The sequence below is a fragment of the Nelusetta ayraudi genome, unplaced genomic scaffold (assembly GCF_046127955.1).
Source record: "Nelusetta ayraudi isolate G7.1 ecotype Tasmania unplaced genomic scaffold, CSIRO-AGI_Nayr_v1 ptg000011l, whole genome shotgun sequence".
Lineage (NCBI taxonomy): Eukaryota > Metazoa > Chordata > Actinopteri > Tetraodontiformes > Monacanthidae > Nelusetta > Nelusetta ayraudi.
The window spans coordinates 19874806-19900889 of record NW_027466061.1 but is presented as its reverse complement, the minus strand read 5'-3'; the positions used below and the strand labels follow the sequence as shown (position 1 = coordinate 19900889).

Sequence of the window (26084 nt, the reverse complement as noted above, 5' to 3'; positions counted from 1 at the left end):
ATGGGGTGCAGCATGAAATAGAGAAAATGCCTTTGTGTCTCGGTGTAAAGCTTTTTTTTTTTTCTCTCTCTCTCTCTAAAAAAGACAAAGGAGGGAGGCCTCCCTTTCAAACTGTCGGTGTGTTCCGCAGGTCCCACAGGAAAAACTCCGGATTAAATCACTTCCTCTGACATTGTGATACCCCATAGTGGCCGGACCGGACTGCCTCTGGCCCGAAAGATAATACATACAATTGTGAATTTAAAGGAATCATTTGAATATTTGAATATTTGAAAATACACGTTTCAGTTTTTTTTTTCTCCCCAGTTGTGAAGTTTAAGTATGTGTGTTATTTTTTTTGCAAGGCTGTCGGACGGTTGAGGCTTAAGTCTGGATGCCTGGCTAATCTTTTCTGTCAATCCATCCAATCAGCTTTCTTCTACTTGAAACCAGGACCGACGACTGGAGAAGGGAAATAAATCGAGGCAATTATAAGAATACAAAAGTTTTATTGTAGTCAAGATTTGGACATGACTGTCCAAGCTTTCTTTCTTTTCTTTTCTTTTTTAAAAAGGTCTTGTTTTTTCTATCAACCGCAGCGGATGGATGAATAAAATGACACAAACCTAACAGCTTTAGAAAACAATGCAACCTGGTGAGCTAGGTCGGCTTCCTATATTAAACCTGATTCACAAACCATCTACTGTATCTAACATCTTGAGGGGAAAGTTGGCCACATCTTGCCCGTGCTTTATTAGTCTGGATGTTTATCTGTGCATGCCACACTCAGTGGAAAAGCTGGGGGCTGACGAGCTGCGTTGACGGTGCCCACATGTGCCAACCCTCTCTAATTGTATATGCAACTGCAGTGAGCTTGGGGAACAAGTTTTGCTTGAGACAGGCAACACAAAGGAAAAACAAGTTGTTGTGTAAATAAAATATCTTGACAGTTGAGGATCACAGTATTACCCTTTTCTGACACCAGACCAGACCCACAAACAAAAACACTTGTTTAGAGTGTAGAGAAGATTTGTGGCAGTGTTCTTTCTGTCATACATCTCGGGCCACCAGACAGAAGGATGTAATCTTCAGCCACATCATGAGAGCTTCACTCAAAGAAAAAAACAAAAACAAAAACAAAAAAAGCAAGATGATCCAAGACAGTGGGAAAGTAAACACACAATGTCGGTGTAAACACAAGGACCAAGGGCCGAACGGGATATGAAAGAAAAACCAGTGCGTTTTTCCCAACTTGTTGATATTTGTGTCACGAGAGGTCCACGTTCTCATACTCGCCGTGGTCTGAGTCGTCGAGTTCAATGCCCGGCACCAGGCTGTAGTATTCGGTGGACTGGGTCAGGTAGGCCTTCTCTCTGTCAGCCGAGTCTTTCATCACTTCTGTCACACTGACCGTGTCCAATTCTGTCCTGCTGCCCCCATCTGGCTCCGCTGAGCCCTTCCTCTCCTCTGCCGTGCCAGAAGAGCGTGAGCACTGTCTGGGTATTGACTCCACTGAGCCCACCTTAATCACCACCTCCTCGTAGATGTCCCTGGTGCTGCCCAGGAGGGCGGATGCTGGACGCAGCAGCAGCTGGTTTTTAAGGATCCCCTCGTTGGCGGAGGGTTTCTTCTGCTCTGAGTTCTGAGGCTGCGGCCTCTTGTGATGTTTCTGGCCGTTGCTGCTGGAAGGTTTCTTTTTTGAGGGGCTCAAAGGCGGGTCTTTCCTGTTCCTCGTCCTCCCACAGCACCAACAGAGCACCAGCATGGATAAGATGACGAGAGGGAGCACAATAAAGAGCGCTGTGAGGCCAGCCGGGCGACACACATCACTGAGCCTCACCGACAACACGGTCATACCGGCCAAGTGCCTGGGAGAGACGCAAGTCAGGTTTCCCACAAGGTCCTTCAGATTGGTGCTCAGATTGACCTTCTTGATTTCCTCCACTCCTTCCAGCAACACACAGGAGCAGTCCCAGGGATTTCCACCCAGCTCCAGTCTTTGCAGCCTGGGCTTCTGCAGTATGGTGCCAGGTAGGAAGTGGAGCCGGTTGTCCTGCAGGTACAGCTCCTGCAGTTTGTGTGAGTCCTGGAGAAACCCCTGTGGAATCTCCCGGATCAGGTTCTCTCTCAGATCCAGCACCACCAGGCCGGGGTGGCCCGCCAGGAAGTCCCTTGGCAATGTTGCCAATTTATTATGACTCAAGTCAATCTTCTTCAGTGAAAATGTGCCTTTGCCTTCCATCTCAATAGATGTAATATTACAGAAAGAGAGATCCAGTGTCTCTATGATGTTCCTCCCGTTGGTGAACGCGGTCAAGTTCACGTGGCCGAATGTTGAACCAGAGAAGTTCATGCAGCGGACATTAGCTGGCATCTCTGAGGGAAACTGGGACAAAATGGTGGCTGCGGGACACAGGCATCCGCTCCCAAGCGCGGACATCAACATGAAGATGAAAATCTGAAAGGTTTCCAGCAGGCAAACCATGTCTGAAACAGAGAACAAGTTCAATGAGAGCAACTTCACTGTGTCATGCTGCACATGTGTGAGACAGCCATACTTGCCTCCCGCTCTATGTCCACAGTGAAGAACGCTATGTCGGTTAACACAGATGGCGATGAGCTTGTAAACCTAGCAACTTCTCCAAGGACTCCCGGTTGCTGTGAGGATCCCGGGGGTTGGCATGGTGACAGGAGTCACTCGGGATCAGGAGTCCAGTGCTGCTCTGTCAGAGAGGAAGCAGATGTTACTGCGACTTTCAACTGAAGGCTGTGGATGCCATCCGCAGCCTTATCCCATCTTAGCTGTCAGATGGGATCAATGCCACTCGAGGGCAAAGCTTGAGATGAGCTTAATGAGACGCAGTGACATTAAACCTCCTCAGGATCTGAAATCTTTAAACAATGCCTTTGAGCCACTTAGGGCATTTTTTCACTGGCGCTACTCTGCATCCTACAGCAGAGATGCAGGGGATTTGCTAACAGGCTAATGTAGGAGCTGGCTGTAAAGCACAAAAAACACGTGCAAAAGTCCTTAGCGATAGATTTTCTGCAATCTACAATCCGACCAATAGCTTACACCTTAACTGTTCTACACAACCAGATGCCTGAACAATAGTTGTTAGCTTAAAGGAGACAGAAACACTTTTGTGTTTAACTTGGAAGTGGAAAAGGTGCCAGAAATAGCAACATGGAGAACTGTCGTTCTCAGAATTAAAAGGAACAAGCATGCATGACCGTGAAAAAAAGCAAACATCAAAACACATAAGTTCAGAGGGCATAAATAAAAAACGTAGATTATGGTGTTTGTGAGGATTCCTAAAATAATCTGAAACTGCTCTGGGTGACTGTAATTTTGCACAGTGTAAAATAGCCCTCATGATGATTTTAATCTCAGGTTTCCTGCTGAGTCTCTGGCGAGACTGTGACATTGCAACCTTTTGGAAAACCCTGCCCGACAGCATATCTTTGAAAAAAGGGGCGGACAAAAGCCATAGCTGTCACTTTTTGAGAACTCCGTTGTGCTTGGTGACGTTGCCTGAGCCAAATAACATCTTGTTTGTAACGTGGTCACAAACAAGGCTGTTTTTTTCCTAAAGCTGCGGACAGGAAGAGACGGACAGGGGAGGGAATGACATCAGGCTTCCTCAGCCACCACAATAGAGCTCAAAGTTGTTCGTGTTGGGGGGCGGAGAAGATCATGAACTCTCCAAAAATAGGAACAAGTCATTAACAGTGAAGGACAGTCATGTTTACAAAGACACCAAGATTCATCTCTGAAAAGTAAGATTTGTTTTAAGATTTTCATTTAAATATTATGATTTTTTTAGGCCCACTTGTTCTCAATCTTAAATCTTAAAAACCCAATCTTAAACACTAAATCACAATATTTTGTGAGTATGCTGGATGTTTTAAAGGTCCAGTGAGTAAAATTTTTAAGGCAACCTGCCTGACTTTTATTGTACTGTGAGAATACACTTTTATTAATCTATTTATGGGCAGTACGTTAAGCTTTTACCAATATAAAAATCATAAATCAAGCCAAATTTTACACAATGAACCCTTAAAATGAAATGACGTCACCGATTTGGAGTGAATGTCAGAGAGGATTAACAAAACAAAAATAGAAAAATGTGGCTGATTACTGCATAGGCACGCCAAAACAAGTCCAATCCAGAGTGGCAGAAGTTTTGAGTCAACTGCTTGCAAAATGTTCCTGTTTTCAACTTTCAACTTTAGACTTTGTTTGCTCATTGCCCACATGTGAAGAGACTCAAACAACAAAAACATCATGTGAATAACTTGCTCCTGCTTCAGTAAAACAAAACTGCTATGAAGTCGATTTAAAAAAAATAAATCCTGATTAATCAGATTTCTTCCCTTTAGTAACCTTAAATACAGATCTCAAATTTACCAAATGATCAGACCTCTTTAACTTTGTGTCTATTGAAACTAAAAAGCATTTTCATTTCTTTGATTTTTTTACCCTTCTTTTTGCATGCTGTACATGCAGGCCCTGCGATGAACTGGCGACTTGTCCAGGGTGTCACCCTGCCTTCGCCCTAAGACAGCTGGGATAGGCTCCAGCAGACCCCCGTGACCCTGAATAGGAATAAGCGGGTATGGAAGATGAATGAATGAATGCTGTGCGTGCAAAGATGGCAAGGACCTTATCTTCTGACAGTGAGCAACAAGCTGTAGCTTTCCGTGACTTGTGCTGAGTTTTTACCTGAGGGTGATGATTTACTTGGATTTAAATATATTGGTTAATAACGTCATGTAAAGTTAAGCGTTTGTGCACACTGTTGCTTGCAAATATTGACGAGCTCAAGTGACTAACTATCATTTCAACGTGATAAGTGCTGCAGTCTAAAGGTTGGAGTTGACTCACTCCTGTAGGTTTGTCAAGACGGCAGTTAATTCAGGCCTGAGTGATGGCAGGTGAGCGCTCTTTGGACTTGGAAACCGCACGCAGCACTTGAGAGCACCGGCTGACCTCTGCAGAGCCTCGGAGACCGAACAGCGAGAGCGAAAGCCCTTTGTCCAAACAGACGAAACTCTTCAAGAGCTTTCGCCTTGCCGGGTGTGAGTCCACAGCTGGGAGGAGAGGGCCCTAAATCTGGAGAACATCGGTGATCTCACTTGCGAACGATGTGAGTTGCTACATCCTTTCTGGCAGCGCAGTTTCCATGGAAATAACGGTTGCCATCATTCGCCTTTGATGCAACACATCACCTTAAAATATTCTGACCTTAAGCAAGAGCTGTTGCTCCTGCACACTGGCTGAGAAGATAGAGAAAATATTTCCGGGCATTTAGGGAGTTTCTCAAGAATCTTTGCAATTTATTGTCTCATTAGAATGGCACCAAGCCACTGACACGCCCCTGGCTGGCTTATTATTGGACTGTATACTGTGGTTGCCCACACAACACTTTTAAACAGAGCTGTCGATGTTAGCCGTCAAATATTCCGTACTCCTATAACAGGCCATTGTCCAACTTTAAACTAAGTAAATGAAATGTAAGAATGGTTGGGAAAGTGTCATTTAACGGTAAAAAACTAAAACAAAACTATACAGCTCAATTTTAATGTCAAGAATGAATCGGATAACATTTTAATAGAAATCCCCAAAACTGCATTTTAATATAAATATCATAATATACCAATTACCGGTTTAACAAATGTACTTAACATTTTTACGTTTGGAAAAAATATATCAAAAAATTAAACTCAATCTGACACAAAACATGTCGATGAATGATTGATTTTTCATAGATAGATAGATAGATAGATAGATGCCATTTACTCAAACATTATGTGTCCCTTTATGTCATATTTTTGAAGAGGGGTGGTTCCATTTGTGACTCCTGGGCCTTTGAACTCATCGATGCAGAGGATCTGGTTTCATGTCAGCGTCAAACCCAAAACAACAACATGTTTTCATGTTACCCTTGACTGACGGCGAGAGAGGACTACAAAGCTGTTTTTGAAAGGATAACAGAATCAGATATTAGCCAAAAGCTTACCTCTTCTGGACATGCCTGTTGCTGCTGCTGCAGCCCGGGTTCTCTGAGTCAGGAGGAAACCTTGAGGATCCAAACACCACGCACAGCGCCGACGCCGGTCTCTTCGTGCATCCCCATCCACGTCCGCCCCCCGTTCTCCTCCGGATCGGTGGGTGTGTCTCTGGCGACGCACAACTGACAGTTTTGTGTGTCTCTGTGGGGAGGCGTTTCGAAACACGAACTCACGAAGCAGCGCCGAAGCTGCACGACTAACTCAAAGGTTTAATTTCATCTCGGTTCAAAGTAACACAAAGTTAGACGTTAAGATGCCACCTGGTGGCGGCCCTACGCTTGTGAGAGAAAACACAACACAATCACAACTGTGAAACCACTAAAAAAAACAAAAAAAACCCCAAACAAATCAAAACAAAGCAAAAAAAACTTCACAAAATCACATTACACCCAGAGAGCAAGAAATGCAAAGCCATCAAGGAAATATCACGCAGGTTTCAGGTACGCACGCACACACACACACACACACACACACACACACACACACACACACACACACACAAAAAGCATGTAGCTGCAGGTTTACAGGTGTCCAGCAGGGGGCGCATACTATTGGGGCCGCCCGTGAAGACGCAACAGAATTTTCTTTCTTTTCTTTTTTTTTTTTTTTTTACAACTCGTCCTCGTCAGATACACCAGTCCGGCTGTCAGTTGGACGCTTTCTGAAGAAGTTACCTCAGAAACAGTCAAAGTGAAAGAAACACGGTTTTGACCTACTGTGACGGTGATCCGTCCTATGCACCTGCTCAAGAGACTCTCCGCCCACAGCATCGCGTACAGGAGGTAATGCCCTCCTCTCAGCAGCGGTCAGAACTTCACCTTTGGCAGAAACTCCCCCTTGTGGCGCGAAGGAGCTACTGCTCCTTGCAGTTTCTCACACTTGCAGTTTCAAACAAGCAAACAAAATAAAATATTTGGACATGAAGTACTGCATGTATAGCTTATAACGTATCCTACATCAATGGAACGGTTTTTGATATGACAGACAGAACACGCGCAAAAAAATAAATAAATAAATAAATATATATATATATATATATATATATATATATATATAGTTTTTTTTTTCTTTTAGTCTGCACTCAACGTGATCACGTCGAAACATTTTAACACCACCAGTCCACATGTAAGCTATTGCTGAGTGGGGGACAGAATTTATGAGGTAAACGTGCGACCCTTTATCCAACAAGGCTATTTTTTCTTCTATCCAAAAGGCAAGTGAGAAACTATTTTTTCCCTGATGTAAATAAACCTGGACTCTAGATTATTTTACTTACATTGCGATTGTATTGCATTATTTTACTTACTTACAAGTCAGTGTCAATAATTGCTTCTTTTTTTAATTTTTATTTTATCCTTGCTTAGCCAGCTATAGTTATCCAGCCATTCTCACTGCTCAACAAAGTTTTGGACGCAATATTATTTATAATCAGCATTTATTTATATTTATTCTTGGCTAAATTTCAAAAGCCAAATTTATTATTTTACCAAGTGAATGAAAACATTCATTCATTCATTCATTCATTTTCTATACCCGCTTCTTCCCGAGATCAAGGTCACGGGGGTCTGCTGGAGCCTAACCCAGTGTGACGCAAAATAAATATTTCTCCATCCAGAGAGGTTATCACACTGTCAGCATGGCCACATAAAGCCAACTCAATTTAACACAGTCAGGACAGTATATGTACAGTTTTTGTCAGCTCTTCGTTGTGCGATCTGCGAACGTTGTGGTACTCTTTGAGTTCAAAGTAACCAAGCGTCAAGACGCCATGTTGTGGCGGCCTCACAGTTATGACCCGTTCTGCCTTTGAGTTCGTTATTCTCCCACTGGCAACAACAGCCAGTAACTCGGCTGTTCTCGGCTGTTGTCAGTTGATTGTCAGTATTATTTTGTCGAACGCCCATGGACAAAATGAAGATAGCTTAGCCGGGTAGAACTCCATGTGGCAAGGCGCAGAGGGCCCGGGCGGGCTTCGAACCCCAGACTCCCGCTTAACCATTTGGCCAAAGGGAAATCCCTTTAGCCAAGTAGCCAGGGCGCATGATCAATTGGAGGCATTGTGACAGGACCGCCACTGTCACATCCAGATCCCAAAAATGTATTTCATTTTGCAGATGTTTTAATATTTTAAATAGGACTTGATATGAAGACATCCATTCGGTTTTTTGTTTTTTACAAACAGACTTTTTCTTTATTCAGCTAGAAAAGACATATGTTTGTACAGTCTATATACACTGTTGAATGATATGATATCTTATAATTGCTACAAAATCAGTGTAAACATTTCCATTTTGGTCATTGTCTTTGAGTCTCTGTGACACAGAACTTATTGTAAACAAGGCACGCCTCCGTCTGACTGAATTTAACACTGACAGAGAGAGAAAATGACAACCAAACTGGACAGGCACATTCATAGGCAACAAAAGAGAAAATACATCGGATCGCTTATTTTTCTTGACAACGCTCCTTCTGCACAGTAACAAAGGTTATATTTTAGTGCAGTATTTTTGTTTCTGGTTTTTGTGTAATGTTTCCCACCCATACTGCACTCAACTCTGTACTAAAGACTTTTAATATAAAGTCCAGTACAAGGACTACAATACAAAATAATATGCAGTGTGTTGATTATTAATTATGATTATTATTAATAATTAAGTACATCCAGATAGGTAGCATGTCAACTGCTATACGGCCCAAAAAACAAAAACAACTACAAAAAAACTTGATGTGATGCATGTGGCCTTTGTGCCTGCCGTACGCTGGGGTGTCCATGGCCAGTCTGACCTACAATCATTTGCACGGTGGAAAATACATCACATTAAACATGCTGGGGCAGCAGACAGGTACGCTTTTCTGGGAAGGCATTAATGCACTGACACCAATAACACAGTTAACAGAATATAATTGTACACATGATGATTAGTATGAATAGTCAATAAAAGCACGTCTGTACAGGCTATAGAAAGCTGCAATGAATGAGCAAGAGTCAGGAAGTCAAGATAAGGCAGGGATGCATCCACACTGCATATATCAGTGTGTATTCAATGGGAGCGGATAAGGCATTTACTTGAAAGAATAATAAGAAAACAAAAAGGAAAGTGACTTATTTGAGTGAAACGTCTGTGTATTTTACAGGCTCTGCAGTTTAACCACTTGGTGGCAGCGCTGATTCACTTTACAATGCTGCATACTGCACTCTTGCTGATGCCTTGTGTGCGGCTGAGAACTATAAATCAAGGGGGTTTCACAATCTCCCTTTGGTTACAAGAAAATTTGGTTGGGGATAAACAAATCCTACAACTTCAACAGGACCGTTTGACAATTGAGTTGATACATTTAGCATTTTTTTCTGTGTAATGTTACATGGGCCAATCACCAGAAGCCTCATTTTTAATCTGTTGTGTTGCTCAGCAGGGTCTTTCACAGTCTAATCTTTAAGAGAGGCTACATGGCAACATGCCAGAGTAAATGAACTCTCAACCCCTCTCCCCAAAAGACCTCTCAGATCTGCTGCATGGGGCCTTGTAGATGTTGCACACTCCACGCTAAAGTCATGGCTGACCAAAACTTTGATTTGGTGACTCTGCTCTTTTTCTTTGTAGGATGGCTCGCACTGATTAATCCAAAAGGATATATATATTTCCTTGCATTGCTATTGTTTTGGTTCTCCTTCAGTGGAGTGTTTGGTATGCACCAGACTGTGAATAGTGAATAGCTATAAAAAAAAAAAAAGAAAAAAGAGTCATTATTATATGATGCAGTAAGTATCGTAAGATTTGAACTGTCCCAAAAATATATGTTTATTATAAGCTCTCATAGTTTCAATTTCTCAACATATTATCCCTTTGCTTATAAACAGGACAAGAAGAGGAAAAGAAGGGGCAGGGTGATGTTTTTGAGTCTGATTATTTAATAGTGCGGCAAGAAACTAATAGGCATTACTAGGGTGAGAAAAAAGGTCCCTTCACAGTCATTTCAATATTTTTTCATTTTTGATGTCATTTATATATTTATCTGTGCTCACATTCTCACCTATGGGCAATTTGGAGTCACCACATTAACAAAGCATGTCTGTCTGTCTCTGGACTCATGGAGGAAGAATCCACACACACACACGACACATGCAAACTCCACACAGAGAAGACTTAAAAACAAGCCCATCATCTTCTTGCTGTGAAATGAACAAAAATGAAATGGTTCATCCGGTGATGCAGAACTGCATGACGAGTTTCTTTCCTTTGGCATGTTGTTGTTATCACATTTGTGTGATAACAAAAGAGACTGTACTTCATTATGTCCAGATCTCAAACACCCTGGACTTCTCTGAAAATAAATGTTGTTGCTATTTCACTTAAAATCCGAGCAGATTTCCTCTTTGGCGCTTCATGTTTGGCAGTTTGCCCTCAGCTCTGTCTTCAATCAAGTTTTCACTTTGGTCTGTTTTCATAACTGTTAAGAATGAGATTGTAGATAACTTAAGCCATGAAAAGTGATGTACACACTGGCCTTGCATTTTGTCCTGAAGAACGCAGTGCATTTCTCACTCCTTCTGTATGTGGTTGAGGTGAGAGTTCACATCACGAGTCCAGGTAGATGGAGTAGATCTGATTGAGGCAGCGGTCAACGCCTCCTGCCTGGAAGAGGAAGCTGTCATCCGAACATGGAGACATGGAATAACCTCCTCCCACTTGGCCCTGCAACATATCAAACCCTGAAAGAGGGGGGAAACAGATAATTAATACATTATTTCACAGCAGCTCCTTTGTTTTCCCGAGGAGGAGAATGTGCCTGCAGTTTTCCTTCCAATTATCTTTAACCATTATAATCAACCTGCAGCTAATTATGAACTGATGCAAGAGTTTCCAGAATACTCGTTGCCCAATCAGTGAATCAATCTTGCAAACAAGTAGCATTCATCACGCTTAGCGATTCCGAACCCATCCAACTTGTTGTTTACGCTTGAAGGAAAAGCCTGTTTTCACAGTGCGGTGGGGGAGAGGAGGGGAACAGAGTGCGATTCAACAGACGGCCTATGTGAAAGTGGTGTTGTGCAGAACATGAAGATGACAGTGCAAGAAAGAGCTTAATCACTCAAATCAGCAAATCAGCTTCGAAACTGAGTTTTCATCATTAATCAACAATTTTTTTCAGGCGCTTGAAGTCTTCCTCAAATTACTTAAACTGCAACACATGCGGCTCTCACCTGCAGAGTGCGAGGCAGCGGAGTTAGTGAAGTAACTGGCCGCCTCGAAGCCTCCGTTGCTGGCCGGTTGAAGCACCTTCCCCTCGCCGTACACACATCCTTGGCAAACAACAGGGAGGAGTGCAAAGGTCAGTGAGGTGGCTGCTGACTGTAAGTGAAAATCTGTTTGTCCGACGCGGCCGTCGCGAGTCGGTCGATACCTTGCTGTTGCGCGAACACTTGCTGGTGGCCGTAGGCTTTGTGGTAGCTCTGCAGCTGGGCGTCCACTCTGTCAGCCGACGAGTTCAATGGGCCGAACAACGACGACGATCTGGTTCTGTCGGGACAAAAAAAACCAAAGGAGGCTCAGCGTGAACATTTATGCAAAGCATAGAAGGAAAATTATATATGCAGTTCAGCCAACTACAACAAAACACTTCAACTCATACAGTGTGTTCGGATTAGATTTAATGGGAGTGTCTTCAGCTTGTAGTCCAGAACAATGCTCAGCTTTACTTCATACTAACATATGCTTTTGTTATTAGCCTTTTGCTTTTAGTGGCACCGCAGTCTTTTTAGCATCAGCATATTCAATTTTGACAGAATGGGCTTCAGCGTTAGCAGTCATCCTCCTACAGTTGGAACAAATTTAGCTTTGTGTTGTGTTTGGGCTGGGCTTTTTATTTTTTTTCATGAAAAAGCATAAATTGTGTCACGTTCACAGGGTTTTGGAACAAAGGCAAGAAGGTGCATTTCATATACTAGCAACAGATAGTAAAAACCCCAGCCTGTGCCAAGTTTACCAAGTTTGGCTACCTGCCTCAGTCAGATTTTGCCCGTTATCCATGCGCGCGCTCAAACTTGGGCACATGCTTGGAGGCATTTTGGTGAAAAGCACGAGGCTTGCACGAGCTATAACCATCAAGTGACGTGAGAATGTGAGACAGACGTTAAAAGCACGTGTCAGTGTGAACTGGCAACCCTGGCCTATGCCTTGATTCTGACACCAAGCCTTTCCCTCCGGTTGTGTTTACGTGAGGCTTTGTTTATTCAAACTACAGTGGAGGGCAACTAAATCAAAATAACCAATGATTGATGATGATTGTTGAGTCTTCAAGTTTTCAAGTGTGACATAAAAAAAGGTTGTAAATTGCACTTTTGAACACAATTCAACACCAGGAAAGAGTCCATTCAAACTGGAATAATTGCCTCGTTTGCAGAAGTGACATTTCTATGACACAACCTTTGTTTTTTACTTTTTCCAGCTGGCATGATCTTCACTCCCGCGGAACTTTTTCAGGTTTCCATCTCATCACGCAGGGATGACTTTGAGCATTTCTTCAGCCTGACTAAACCCACCGCAGATTTCTGAGCTCCGCTGGCGAGCCAGGCAGAATTATGTCAGAGACGTAACTAAATTATTAGTAATGTGACATCGGAGCAAAAGATCACACCATCTTAAAACAACAGATTATGAATGAAACACGATAGCGGCACATAGGCGGCACCCAACCATTGTTTCTACTTTCTCAAGGAACTGAGGAGGGCATTCCTGAACCTCAGAGGAAGCAGAAGAAAAAACTGTTTCTACTGTTGTTGGGATTAATGGAGTCGAAAGGGAAAACAAGCCTCGGCTGGCAGAGCGACAGCTGCTGTGTTATCAGACAAACATGTAAACACTTAAACTGGTCTTCCAGCAGTACAGTTCATGCAAGGAAGTGTTTCCACCATCGCGGGGGTAAAGTGGGCGGGCTTTGTGCGGAGTTGTATCCATCGCTACGCTGCAGGAATGTGCTGACTCTGCACAAACATGGGAACGAATGAGTCAGTGAAGCCAAGTCTTCAAGAAGAAAGAAAGGCACTCGAATATTTCCTCTGAGGAGATATGCAGCTGAAACCCCTTCTCCTCTCCCTTCAAAGGGCTCCCTTTCGGCATTTCACGTGGCCTGAGAACTCTGCCGGATGATGTACTGTAGCGTATTGCTCCCCTGGGAGCCAAATGGCGCTGGTTTCTCCTGGTGGAACTTTAGTGGGCTTCATAAACAAGTCAGACCTAGTCAGAGATACTGATGGCTGCTGGCCCAAGGCGCCTGCATACTCAAATCTGACCAGTCATAGAAAGGGGAAATGTTTGGGGATTTCTTTATGCATCCATCATTTATCATTCCCCGGGTCTCCTTTGAGCCAATCCCTGTGTCAAACGGCATTACATTGAATGTAAAGGCCCCCGCTCTGAGTAAACCAACACAATAAAAGCCAAATTATTCAGAAGGACCTTTTGAAAGAAAAAACTAATATAACTTACAGATGGCTGTGGCTTCTCAAGGTAATAGAGACCAGGTTTTGTGTGGGATCGTGTCAACAAAGCAGTCTTTGATACAGTGCGACTGTTGAAGTGTGCGAGTGTGCGCGATGACTGCGAGGCCCAAGAATTCAACACTCCGGGTCCCCCGTTCCCCTCCGCCACCCTCACCGGCCTCACAACCATCAGAGCTGACCTTAACTATAAACAACTATGTCGGCTCCAGCGCTTACATTCTTTCACCGGTCCAATAACATTGCTGAAATGTCTGAAGCTGGGCCGTGTGCGGCTCGGTAAGCCCAGCAACTCCCATCAAAAAATCTCTGACTTGTTAGCCGAACAGTGAGCCTGCACTGCCCCAGGGAGCGGCTGTCAGCGCAGCTTCGGGGATCCGTCGCTCTGGTCATAATTTAGCCAGTAAACCCACCAGTCGCCCGCAGCTCCTCTGCACTCCCCCAACGCTAGCCAAATGCTCTCTGTACACCTGGTATGAAAACAATCCTGCATGCTAATTTAACACTGTTGTCGTGCGGCGTGCATCCCTAATCCGTGGCCCGCCGTTTTCTGCTGCAGCACACTTGCACGGGATCAGCAGCAGGAGACAAGAAGGTTTACTGTGGGTGCCAGTCTGTGGATGTTTTCCAGCGTTGGCTGAGGAGAGACACTAATGTGCAAGCGTGCTCTTGATTTAAGGGGTTGCAGAGAATTATGTTGAACATGGGTAATGCAGAGGGAGATTTAAGGTGATTTAAGTGCTCCCAATTGGGCACTTAGGGGATGTAATACAGATATTTTTAACATGGCTAACCAGTAAATATTTAAAGGTGGCTGCATTTCAGCGAAGCCGCGCTCTTTGGATTGGGTGTCACATGGAACTCCTGCAAAGTAAACGCCATTACCTTTCCGTTCTGACAAATTCTACAATGGCGAATCTGCATGAGAGCCATCCTGTATATGACGGACACGCTGTGTGAGAGACAGAGAGAGAGAGAGAGAGAGAGAGAGAGAGAAAAACCCAATCCGGCTCTCCACCCTGGTGGCCGCAAAACACACAAACACTGAGCATCACAAATACTCCGTGCCAGACGAGCCTCAGCACGGCTCTCTCAATCCCTCTAAAAATGAAATAATTAAAAGCTGTCCAAACGCTCCCTCCAGGCCAGAGCAAACACGCCTAGCTATGAGGTCAGGCTTTGATGTCGGCTGCGCTGTGAAGCAGAGATAATTCTCTTTCACCTGTTTAACGTCTCGCTAGGTAATTCTGCGGGGGGAAAGTGCCGGCCTGGTGTTGGTTTTGGCAGGCCATCGTGTACTGCAGGCACCAGTCGGATTCTATGACATCCTCAGTCTATATAAAGAAACATCAATGGAGAGATTGTACCTGGTCACATGGGAGCTCTGGCGGCAACCTTTGAGGAGATGGAAGCGTGTTTAGGCCGGAACAGCAAGAGAACAGGCAATAAAACAGAGTTTTTACTATACTGAGTCCAACAATGAGGTCATGTGTTTGTTCCACATTGTTGATTTGTTTGTGGGTAAATCGCAATCTTTTTTTTAACAATTACCAAAGGAGAACACAACACTTGATTTCTGGTAAAAGGAGGAAACGCAACCCACTGATTAATATTGACAAGAGTCAAATTAGATTGAGCTCAAGAGAGCTGCTGGTTCAGTGAACTGCACAGGGGAAACGGATGATTTGCACCGACTGATCACACTGGAAGCAAACAAATCAACACCTTTGCACACAACAAAAGTCAGGTGCCTCAGTGCCCGATGCCTTCAGGTGAACTGACAGCAACCTTACATCAAACTAAGACCCACGACACAGATGGAACAGAGGAGGGAAACAGAAAGTGTGACGCAACATGGATCGGATTTATAGTCCGACCACACACTGTCACTGGCCATCAGCCGACACTCAAGCAACATGTTGTCACATAAGCATCCCCACCTATAACACGGACGTTAACTTCACAAAAGTTACTAGCCCAATTAGGACCCATTTAGAACCATATTCACACCAAATCAAAATCAATAAATGTGAGTGAAATCCTAAAAATGGACTTTAACTGACTTTCTGTTCATGCTGGAAGAATTGAATGACTAAACGATTATGAACAACTATTGATTTATTTGAGCTGATTCTCTGAGCCTCTCTCAATGTCTGCAGGCACTTAACAGTGTGTTATCATTGTATTTGTCAACACATTCAACCAAAACAAGTGGGGGATGTGACAAATATGGATACATTGTGAAAAACTTTACAATGTATCACACATTTATATCACAAAAAATTATTTTATTTTTTTACTTACAAAGTTGCCGTATTGCGTACGCAGGAATTTTTTTTTTAATTCTAACATAAAAGACTTAAATTTGACTTCATGATGTGTTATCAAATCATTGTGGTTTGAAGCCTACTTCAAAAGAAGTTGGAAGAAAAAGTGGCAAAAGTTTATATAATTTCTAAAACATGGTTCTTGTTGAGTTTCCCCCCCCCTCCAGTGGACACAAACTCTTTGTTGTCAAAAAGCTTGGTTTACTGGCAATACTTAAATGACTTGAGATGTGTCTCCAGACCACTGACTGGAGGGTGCCAGATGTATTATTGTTAGTTTCATTTCTTTTATTCTAGAATAGACAAGATTTGTCTCAGCTTACAGAACACATGAGTTATGCGGTCCTCAAGTACCCAATCAGAAGAACCGCAAAGCCATAACTCCATATCTGGTGATAATGCGTCTGGTTTACTCAAGAATGCACAAGCTCACATCTCTCCCTGCAACCCCCACCTCCTCCCCCTCCCTGTAATGGACATGTGCTCTCCAGACAAAAGATTTGAAACAGAGTCTAATATTCAAGGTTAAGAAATTACTTGTGGGTCCGGGGTCATTTGCGTAGGAGCTGCTTACACAGTTTGAGCGTTAAGCGGTTTGAAAGAAGAAAACTAAAAATGTAATACGCAGGAAACTGATGAATGGAGAGTTCGGGGGGAGTGGCCGAACATCTTCAGGAATCGATTTCACAAAGAAGAGCTGAAAAGAATGGTCAGCTCTTACTATTTTTATCCTAGGAAGAAAATAGCTCTGGGGAAAAACTGCCAAATGCAAATGAAATCATGAATCAGCTCCATTATTGGCCTGGCAGCGGAAGCAGATAACACAAACCTTGCCAGACACCACGAAGAATAAGTGGGAGAATGTTTTTTTTCTTCTTCTGTGATTTGGAAGAATGCTTCTGCCTCGGTACATCACTGACGAGAAAATAGGCTGTTTGCCAGAAATAACAAAGATAACAATGTTGTTATTTTGACCATAGTTTGAGTTGAATGATAAGCTTTTCTGGTCTATGATTTCACCTTAAGATACAGATAAAGCGAAACCAACTAACAAAAAAAAACAAAAAAAAACCAGACGCACGTCTACACGGACGGCTTCTCTTGGAAAAGACGCCTCAGCATCCACTCGAAATAAAAATCTAATTCAAGCACAGAAATGCTGACAGTGTGAGTCTACAGCCATTTCCGCAGACTTTGAGGATGCAACATCCACTGATGGCCTCGTCGTGCTCACACTCACCCCTCTCGCGAGCTCCCCAGGCTCGGGAGTGGAGATATCGGGCCGCTGACATCAAAGTTTCCTTCCAGCACTTGATACCTGGAGGACGTGTCTGCAGATGTTGGGACAAACTCTGAATTTCTCCCGCTGTGGACCGTGTTTGAGTACACATCTGAAAGACAGACAATTTTTTCAATGGCTCTAAGATATCACATGTAGAAATCATTTTTCTCAAAGATTTACAGTTGTCAGATAGAAGATGAACAGCAGAACATGAGCACCGGAAGCAAGACCCAATGTGGTGAGAAAACTCATAGGCAATGCTAATTTGTTGCAAATACTGTCAACTGTCTTAATCTGTCATTCACTTACAGAATGACAGATTAAGACTATTCAATTTAATTTATTCAATTTTAGGTTCACCTGAAATTTTGTTGCACTTAAAAACTGGTTAATTGAGACCAAGGTGCCTTATTTAAAATGTAAATGAATATATATATTTTTTTAATGACATAAAAAAAAAATCCTCAAATGAAAAAAAAAACGAATTTAAAAAAATGAATACCATAGTAGCTAATGGTTAGCCAATGAGATGAATATGAGGCAATTAATATAAAATGCTCAAGCACAAAGAACAACAAACAGGTAAGAAGTAACACAGTAAAAGGAATGAATGGTTTGAGAAGATGGACATTTTACCAATAACAATAAAAGTGGGTTATGCCATGAGACCGCTTTTCAGTAGTTGACTAATGTTACCTATAGCTACATTTGATAGCAAAAGCCAAACCAATTAAAAAAGCCACGACATTTTTAAGGTATGTTTTCATATTGAAATAACAGTTTTTTTCTGAAACGTTAGTTTGAGCCGCAAAAAACAAAGAAACAAAAAGTTTTCAAAACTGTGCTTTTACTTGACTTAGCTGATGATGTATATATATTCACCAGGACATTAAGGTGCATTCACAGCTATACACTGAACAGTCCTGGAGCTAGATGCAGGCTGCAGTGTACAGTCAAACTCTGATAAGGAGAAAGTCCTGTTGGAACGTTTTCAAAATCAAACACTGACATGCTTGTTTTACTTTGAATAAACAGCTGGGAGTGTGCTGTTTGAGGCTTTTTTCCCCCTCCCCCCTCAACGTCTTTCGGGTAAAACTGCAAGTAGTCTGAAGTAATAGGCACAGACAGCTCTCCTGGACACACTCCCCACTCTTTTGCCAACTGAGGTTCAGTGTACCTGACAGCTTCTTGATCCTGGTTCAGCCATTGAAAGGAAAAGAAAAAGAGTTTGGCTGGAAAATTGGTTCAGAAGAGCTGGCGGATGGGCACGGGTGGGAGGTGGTGGTGGTGGGGGGTGGGGGGGGCAACTTGCCCACAGTCGGTGGCCAATAATTGGACGAGGTAAACACTGGCATGATGAGCCATCACCAGAGGAATGGGGGGGGGGGGGGTCGGTCGGGGGGGAGCAGGGAAAGGAGCTAATGAGACAACAGAGGTGTACGACCAATGAACAACCTCGGTGGCAGAGCTCTCCATCATCTCTGTGATCCAAAACACCCTTTGGTGTGTGTATGTGTGTGTGTGTGTGTGTGTGTGTGTGTGTGTGTCTGTGGGCGTGTGTGTGGTGATGTTTGGTGGTTACTACCATTTCCTACCTGTGAAGTCCTCCAGGGTGGGTAAAGGGGAGCTGTTTCCTGGATGGGAGGGGGCAGAGTTGTTGTGGAGATGCTGCCTGGCCAGACAATCACTCAAAATGTCCGACTGCAGCACTGTGTGCACCTGAACCTGGTAGAGAGACCAAGATACAGATGAAAGGTATATTAGGTGGTACATTTGATGTGTGTTCTCATGCTGGTGTGCAAGTTTGGTTGCCGGCCCCTGGGAACGGGAGTGATCAAGATCAAGTCCAGTAGTGTGCACTTGCATTTTACTTTTGGGAAGTAAAAACACCTCTCACGGAGCCAAACTTTGATTACAGACAACAGATCAATTGAAAACACAGATTCCTTCAAGCAATTTTCTACTGTTCATTTAACAAAACAAAACAAAAAAATAGATGCCCAAACCAGATGGCCTGGCTCTGTTTGGTCTCGCAATACAGCATCTCCGTCTACAAAATCCAGGAATCTTACAGGAAATTTTACTCTAAAAGGCTCTAACAATATTAAAGGAAGACAATTAACTTCATTATCGAGCATCCCAGAGGACTTTCCAAAACAATTTAATGACCATTCCAGGACTCATGAAAGACACCCAGGAACCACAAAAGTATGAACAATCAGCAAAATATGCCTGCCCCGACCCATGTTTATGAAGACATAAACTTCAATAACCGAGACGCATCAGCTCAAAGAAATGTATAACTGTAAGCAGTTTGCGCAGTGCATGTTTAAAATTTCAAAGCCCTTTCTTTTTCTCTTTTTTTTAGCCCCGCGGGGTTTACTGTAGTGCAGGGCGTGTTGGCCATGTCACAACTTAGGAGCACACGTGGTTCTCCTTAAACCAAACAAGGCATGGGAATACACACACAGCCCCAGTGTCACTCACGGTCCATAGAAAACAAATAAGGCCCAGATAACCACGAACAATAGGTTCCCTATTCTGACTTCCAGGAAGTGTGTGTGTGTAATACCTTTTGTTGTATTTCATCCTACTGAATCATAAACATGCTCACTCTGCCCTCCTCCTGTCTCTTTGTGAAGATGCTGGAGTTGCTCTTTGTGCAAGAAGGAGCAACCAAGAACCTCCCCACAAACTCAGTGTGAGTGTTGATAACAGGGCGAGAACTGTTTCCCTGCAAGATATCATGTGTTTGTTTTGTTTTTTTCACTAGAATATAACCTCCAAATTCCAAATTAGTTTGATCGGGCATGATCAACAGCTGCACACTGATGTGTCCTTTCTCGCTGGCCTGTGCAAACATTTTTGATTCCTCTTACCCACTCTGTCTGTCTGCTCCTGCTTTTCTCAGGTAAAGTGAGTGTGGAGAGTTTGGCTTGATTCCCACAGAGAGAAGAGATTAAAATTGGTAGATACAAAGTGCGGTGAAAGGAATGGAATTTCTTTTTTTTTTATTATTATTATTAATAATAATAATAATAATAATAATAATAATAATAATAATAATAACAATAATAATAATAACCATCATCATCATCATCATCATCATCATCATCATCATCATCATCAGTCACCTTCAGTAACTGCTGTTGTTCTGGCCATCTCAGTCTGATGTAATCTAACTCTCCAGACGTGTCAAAGGTGCAGTCACACTCTGTGCTCTGCACGCTGTGCTACACGCTCGGCTTTTACCTTGACCTCCCTCTCCTGAAGGCCTTTGGCTGAGTGGGCCTTGACGTGCTTCCGCAGAGAGCTGGGATCAGTGTAGCGTTTGGTGCAACCCGGAATCTGACAGGCGTACGGCTTCTGTGAACAGATACAGCACCAAAAAGAGGGGGAGCAGTGAAGGGAAATGTAAAAAAAAAAAAGAAGTGTTTTTTCCACAAGCAGATTGGCCATGGAAAGTTGCATGAACACCATGAGCACCACAGACACAGTGGGTTTGATCTCAAGTAGAAAATGTTTACTAATAATAAAACAGGTTGAACGAAGCCACATCCAGATGGTCTACAGGTGTGACGCTGTGTACAGTAGTCCTGTGTACTACTCACACAAACATTTAGGAAAGATGCTCTGAATGTGGTTACTTAGCGTGACAACTGCACTAACAGACACAGGAAGGACATTTACATTGTGTCAACAATTTATGCCATTTGCCCCTTAACTGAAAATACAGTATATTTACCTTTCGTCTGAAGGCTTAATGAGAGGAAAAGAGAGAAGAGTCAGACTGGGAAAACAGTACAGAGCCCAAAAGCTCAGCAATAATTCCATTCACTTACTTATGACCTCCATGTCAGATTTACAGTGCCATCATATGAATGAGAACATTTTCTTTCAGGCCTGCATTTTGTTTGAGAATTTTTAACTAAAGAGACCTTGTGAACAAAAATGAGCCTGTATCAAAATAAACACAGTCACAGGATTTACTTTCAAAGATTTGCACAATTTGAGGCATGAAATCTGTAAATGAAATCTTGTAACCCGTTCTTTCACTAGTGTGGTCTATGTCCTATTTCCTCTTGATGATTCATGCTCATTAGTGTGAGAGGAAAACAAATCAAGGTACTGCAACTATTAAGTATCTAGCATCAACAAGATGTCCCGAGTCGGCCCAAACTTTGACGATAATCTCAACAATCTTAATCTTCATAATCTTCTTAAAAAAAAACTGTTTTAACTTTCATGAAGAGTTTGAATGAACAAGTCGGACAAAGCATCTTATCTGCGCTGCTCTGACACTCTCCTTTAAATTTCACAATGTTTGCTCGCACAGCAGCAGATTTCAACTGTAGAAGCTGGTCAGTGCGTAATCATATTACGTTGACAGGGCTTAAACAAAGCTCTCCTGTGTGGTGTTGCAACCCCAGATCGCTCTGTGGGAATACGTCAATGACGCAGTGTGACAAGGCATTTGGCGTCACAGCCCAGTCGAGCAGAGTATGATGGAAGACACAGTTTCACTGATCATTTTGAGTGATAATCACACCATGGGTGGGAGATCTGTTGAGATGTTAGTTGATATTTACATTTCCTTCCTCGTCTTAAACTTCTACCGTGCACAGGCAACACACTTTGCAACGATAGGACACCTTTCTGCAGCAATTCTTCACACTATTGAATAAGACTGGAGAACAATGCAACCACAATATGATGGGTAAATGGTAAATGTGTTGAATGATTAAATAAAATTAATTTATGGTTAAATTCTTAACCTCTTTTTTTCTCGTGATATTTATTATAGCTGTTGTTATTAGTATTGTCTATTTTTCTGAACCAAAGCATCTGTACAGGTTAATGATGTGAAGTGTGAAGGAGAAACTTCTATGACATATACAACAATATGACTTTGGGCTGGATTTCTATAGCTGATATTCATGTTATTCAAACATAACGCTTTATTCATACGGTAATTTAGAGAAATTCTTACTGCTTTAAGTGCGTCATCCAGTCTATTCTTGGGCGAGAGTACTTATTCCATTCATCGGATTAGAGTGTTTTCCCAGCATCAATTCAAATCATGGAGTGTGACTGGTGTGAGAGCTGTTTGCGCTGATTAAAGACATGTCAATGCTGTCCAACCACTCCAAATTTTTTGATGAGACCCTTCTCCCTGAGAACAAAATTCATTTTTCATGGGGTACTATTTATAACATAAGTAACAAAATACAAGTTATTTAGTCAAACACCAATAACCGGCACTGAAACCAGACTTTTCTTGGCTGGAAGTCTTGCAATGTTCAGCAATTATTTACGTTGAGACAATTCTCCCCGGGGGCCCAAGTCATGGCGCCACAAATGTCTGATTTCTGATTTGTGACACATCTGCCAAGCCGCTATTAACCAGCGTGAAACCACAAAAAGGAGAAAATAGCTTTCTCCGCTTGTTGTAATAACACTGGAGTGCAACACACAGCTCCATCTCACCCGTGTAATAGGAGAGCTGATTTGCTGGATTACTGCTAAGTCCTCATCGCATGTCAGCAGGAATAAAAATAAGTGTGGTTTATAGTATAAATCCATGGCAGGTATGTAGTTTCACCGTTCTAAAGAATGTTCAACTTTTATGGCGGCGGTGCAGTCGGGGGGAGTTTAGAGTTAGAGGGATTTTGTGGATTTTGTGTGAATGAAATGTGCACACAGCTAATATTCTATATCATAAGGCAAAGGAGTAATCAAGGAGTTTACTACCAGTAAGCTTGTTTCATTTTTGAATGTGAAAGAAGGTCGGCTCCAACTGCTCACTTTTCACATCCGGACATTTTGGAGAATGTTCATGATAGGAGACATTTCAGATCCTTTCAAATCCTTTGTACGTTATCCTGTTGTTGAGCGACTTAAACATCATCAGATCGGAAGGAGGTTTGCGTTTGCAGGGCAACCAAGGGATAATAAATCTTTATAATCGTTATTCTTGCTCCAACGACTTTTCTACACACAACCACCTTTTCCTGGCGCAAGCAGTGAGAAATATGGAACCATTTTTGTTCCTGAAATGTGCCTAATTAAAGTTGTAGCTCTTGATTTACTCGAAACAACAAAATAAAAAGAAGAATGTGCAAGTGAAGTACGTACATGGTAACATATTAGGTTATGACAAAAGAATCTGAAGACGCGCAACAAACAGCATAGCTGATAATGTCCATTCAAGTGCTGAAGTGGATTAATTCTTGCTGTTTAAATAGGCTGCGTACTACCTTCCCCAGCCTGGCTGTGGATTGTTTGGCTCACTTCATTGTTCAATTATTTCCTCCTGGCCGAGGGAAAAAAAAGACCAATGAAACAAGTGTAGTCCTCGGGATAGTTTCCTACTGAACAGTTCCTTTAAGCAGATTTGTCGAACTTTGAGTTGAAAACTGCAGGTTGCTATGGTTTAAACAAGCCAATAAAAGTCACCTCATTGTTTCTTTCCCTGATGGAAAAAAAGGCACTGACCGCAGTTTGGGCAAAAATGTTCCAAAGGTTAACTTAGGGTAAGATTGAGACTCAACGAAAGGATATTTTCCCTGTGGGCTATTTATTACTATCCTTATGGTCACAAACAGAGAAAGTAAACACGAACAACTGTAAACAATTACAGAAAAAAAGGCTGTTCCACACAGTTCTAATCACTGTCAGCCTGGAAACATTTGCCAAATTATCCTTTAAAAACTTATTATACAGGTTATGGTGTTCTTTGTAAACCTATTAATCTAATGAATAGTGATTAAGAAGAGGGCCATGTGTGCAGACTGTTTTGATTTAGCAACAGAAGACCATCTTGGCCACCTCAAACAGGCCGAGGCAGCAGACAGAAAAGCAAAGGCTGAAAAAAATGCTTTCTGGTTCTTGCTTTCTTTCACACTCAAATTAGTAGGACCACACAGACGGATGACAACTGAGTGGAGTTTGGACTGCGGCAGCGTTTTCTCACGTTGACTTAGACTTGGCATTAGGCAAAGGTAAGTTGTACTTTCCCATGGCAATTTTAGACGAAATACAAATGCAAACATTACCTCGTGTTAAAGTCACAAACTAACAAGAAACACATTCAGAGAGGAACTCTCTGAATTTGTTTTGTTTTGTTTTTGTTTTTCTAAAGTAACCACAACTTTACTTCTCAAAGGCAGAGTGACCTCAGTAAATTGCAATTCCAAATCAGTAATAATAACACAACAGTTTGATTTTAGCCCACAGTCAGGTTTTCTTTTACCATAAACATCTGGACATGTATTTTCTATTGAGTTAAATCCCTCCACCTGCTTTGTATCCTTTTAATCACAATGTCTTGAAGATAACATGATAGAGGGTTACAGACATTCAACATTCTTTTAAATAATATGTCAAAATACGGAGATGAATTTCTCCTAGATTGTAGCTACACCTCAGATAACGTCTAAATAATTAAGATCAAGCAGACTGACTGCATAGCTGCTGTATGTGGGAACCCAGAGAGAAGTGACCTCAAAGCAGCCTGTCAGCACATGTCAACATGCAACATTTGTAAACTTCATAGCACTTCAGGTTATCAGGTAGACGTTAACTCTTATTTCTTATTTCCATTCCAGTTTCATACAGAGACAATGAAAGGAGGTGTTGAGAGTGAAGTGATAGTTGAAAAAAATACATATTATTACTGTGAGACTCTGTATAGGAACCTGCACAGTTTCTTTGACGTAACCTTTCTTTGAGAAAGTTAATTATATTTTATTATATGAGTTATTATTATATTATGTCAATTAAAAACATTACTGTATTGTTGTTTTTTGGGGATGGTACAAGTACAATCTAAGTTTTGAGGAAGCAGTGAAATAGATGCACACAGCAACATAAACAATGGAGTATTAGTCAGTATAAGCTCCAAGTATACCAAAGCAAAGGACCTTTATACGGCAGCACTGGTGCTCATGGTGGAGCGATGTTTAGGAGGTTTCAAGAAACAAAAGGGCTTTTTTCCCCAGCCTGCATCAGTTCTGGATTTCATAACGTTTTCTGCTGCTCAAGCCTGAATGCATGACACTCATCTCCCCGAATCCCCTGATGCGTTTTTTCCCCTCAATTGTTTCATCACTTATCGTTCAACAGTAAATTTTGTTGCCTGTTTATTTCGAGTTAAACGACGCAGAACCACAGCGTTGTTAAAAAACTGGAGTAATTTCTGCTACATTAAAAGAGGGCCATTATTGGCATAAATTCACAATGATTTGTTTTGTTTTGTTTTTAATGGATGAGATTGAGAGCTTGGATTACTGCACCTTAACAGTCACAGTGCACTTAATCAATAACTGAACAGTTGTATTTTGTTTTGATACTCCCTCTGAGTAACTGATGGACAAAGAACAACAATGTTTTTTATTTTGAAAAGTACAGCATGTACCAGTATCCCATTATAAGAAGGCGGAGACGATTTTAAGGGTACAAGAAAGAATACGGTGAACGAGGAAAGTCATTGCTTTTCTTGATTCATTTTGTTTTGCTGTTCAACTGTGTGTTGACTTTGTGGATGGCTGCCATCCTGGTCAGGCCCCCTTTGCAAAAGAGATCTGTGACATTACCTGAACTTCCTCGGCCAAGTGTGACGGAAACACGGTCATTTGGACCAGCAACGGTTTAAACAAGAGCTGATGTACAATATGAAGAGCTGAGTCCCAACACCTTTATCGGTGATGAAGCAGCCGCAAGGTTTGGCTTGAACAGGCCTGACCTCCAAACGTGTACTTGTGGTAAAGCAGTGGGCTTTACATATTCAGCAAATGACTCCAGGTGCCTGCGTTGCAAAAACCGAAATCTCTGAGGCAGGATCCTGGCTGGGCTCATGTGATCAAACAGTTTCCAGCGTCAGTGAGCTTTAAAAGGAAGCAGGTATGTTTTAATTTTATGCAAA

General features: G+C 42.3%; 2 protein-coding genes across 4 annotated transcripts in view; both read right to left on the bottom strand.

The window, feature by feature from the left end:
- Positions 1 to 472: 472 nt before the first annotated feature.
- On the bottom strand, positions 473 to 6324 carry LOC142885372 (uncharacterized). 2 transcript variants are annotated; one of them, XM_076021770.1, is made up of 2 exons: positions 6003 to 6324; positions 473 to 2702 (listed from the first exon to the last, which is right to left on the bottom strand). In XM_076021770.1, exon 2 carries the CDS (start codon positions 2462 to 2464, stop codon positions 1247 to 1249), a length of 1218 nt encoding a protein of 405 aa, XP_075877885.1. In that variant the 5' UTR covers positions 2465 to 2702; positions 6003 to 6324; the 3' UTR covers positions 473 to 1246. The 2 variants fall into 2 exon arrangements, with proteins under 2 accessions (XP_075877885.1, XP_075877886.1); XM_076021771.1 differs by having other exon boundaries at positions 473 to 2697.
- Positions 6325 to 8066: 1742 nt separating this feature from the next.
- The window catches only part of glis1a (GLIS family zinc finger 1a), a 37913-nt gene continuing 19895 nt past the window's right edge, over positions 8067 to 26084 (bottom strand). The window contains exons 4-9 of one of the 2 annotated variants that reach the window (XM_076021767.1): positions 20414 to 20527; positions 18757 to 18886; positions 17120 to 17270; positions 11458 to 11573; positions 11258 to 11356; positions 8067 to 10765 (exon numbers count right to left, since the gene is read on the bottom strand). In XM_076021767.1, the coding sequence (XP_075877882.1) occupies positions 10632 to 10765; positions 11258 to 11356; positions 11458 to 11573; positions 17120 to 17270; positions 18757 to 18886; positions 20414 to 20527 (744 nt within the window). In that variant the 3' untranslated portion in view covers positions 8067 to 10631. Of the gene's footprint in view, positions 10766 to 11257; positions 11357 to 11457; positions 11574 to 14611; positions 14887 to 17119; positions 17271 to 18756; positions 18887 to 20413; positions 20528 to 26084 lie in introns of those variants that run through there. The other variant, XM_076021769.1, reaches the window with a different exon arrangement.

Excerpts from the sequence above, each read along its gene's own strand:
- LOC142885372 (XM_076021770.1), bottom strand. The coding sequence starts at position 2,464 with ATGGTTTGCCTGCTGGAAACCTTTCAGATTTTCATCTTCATGTTGATG.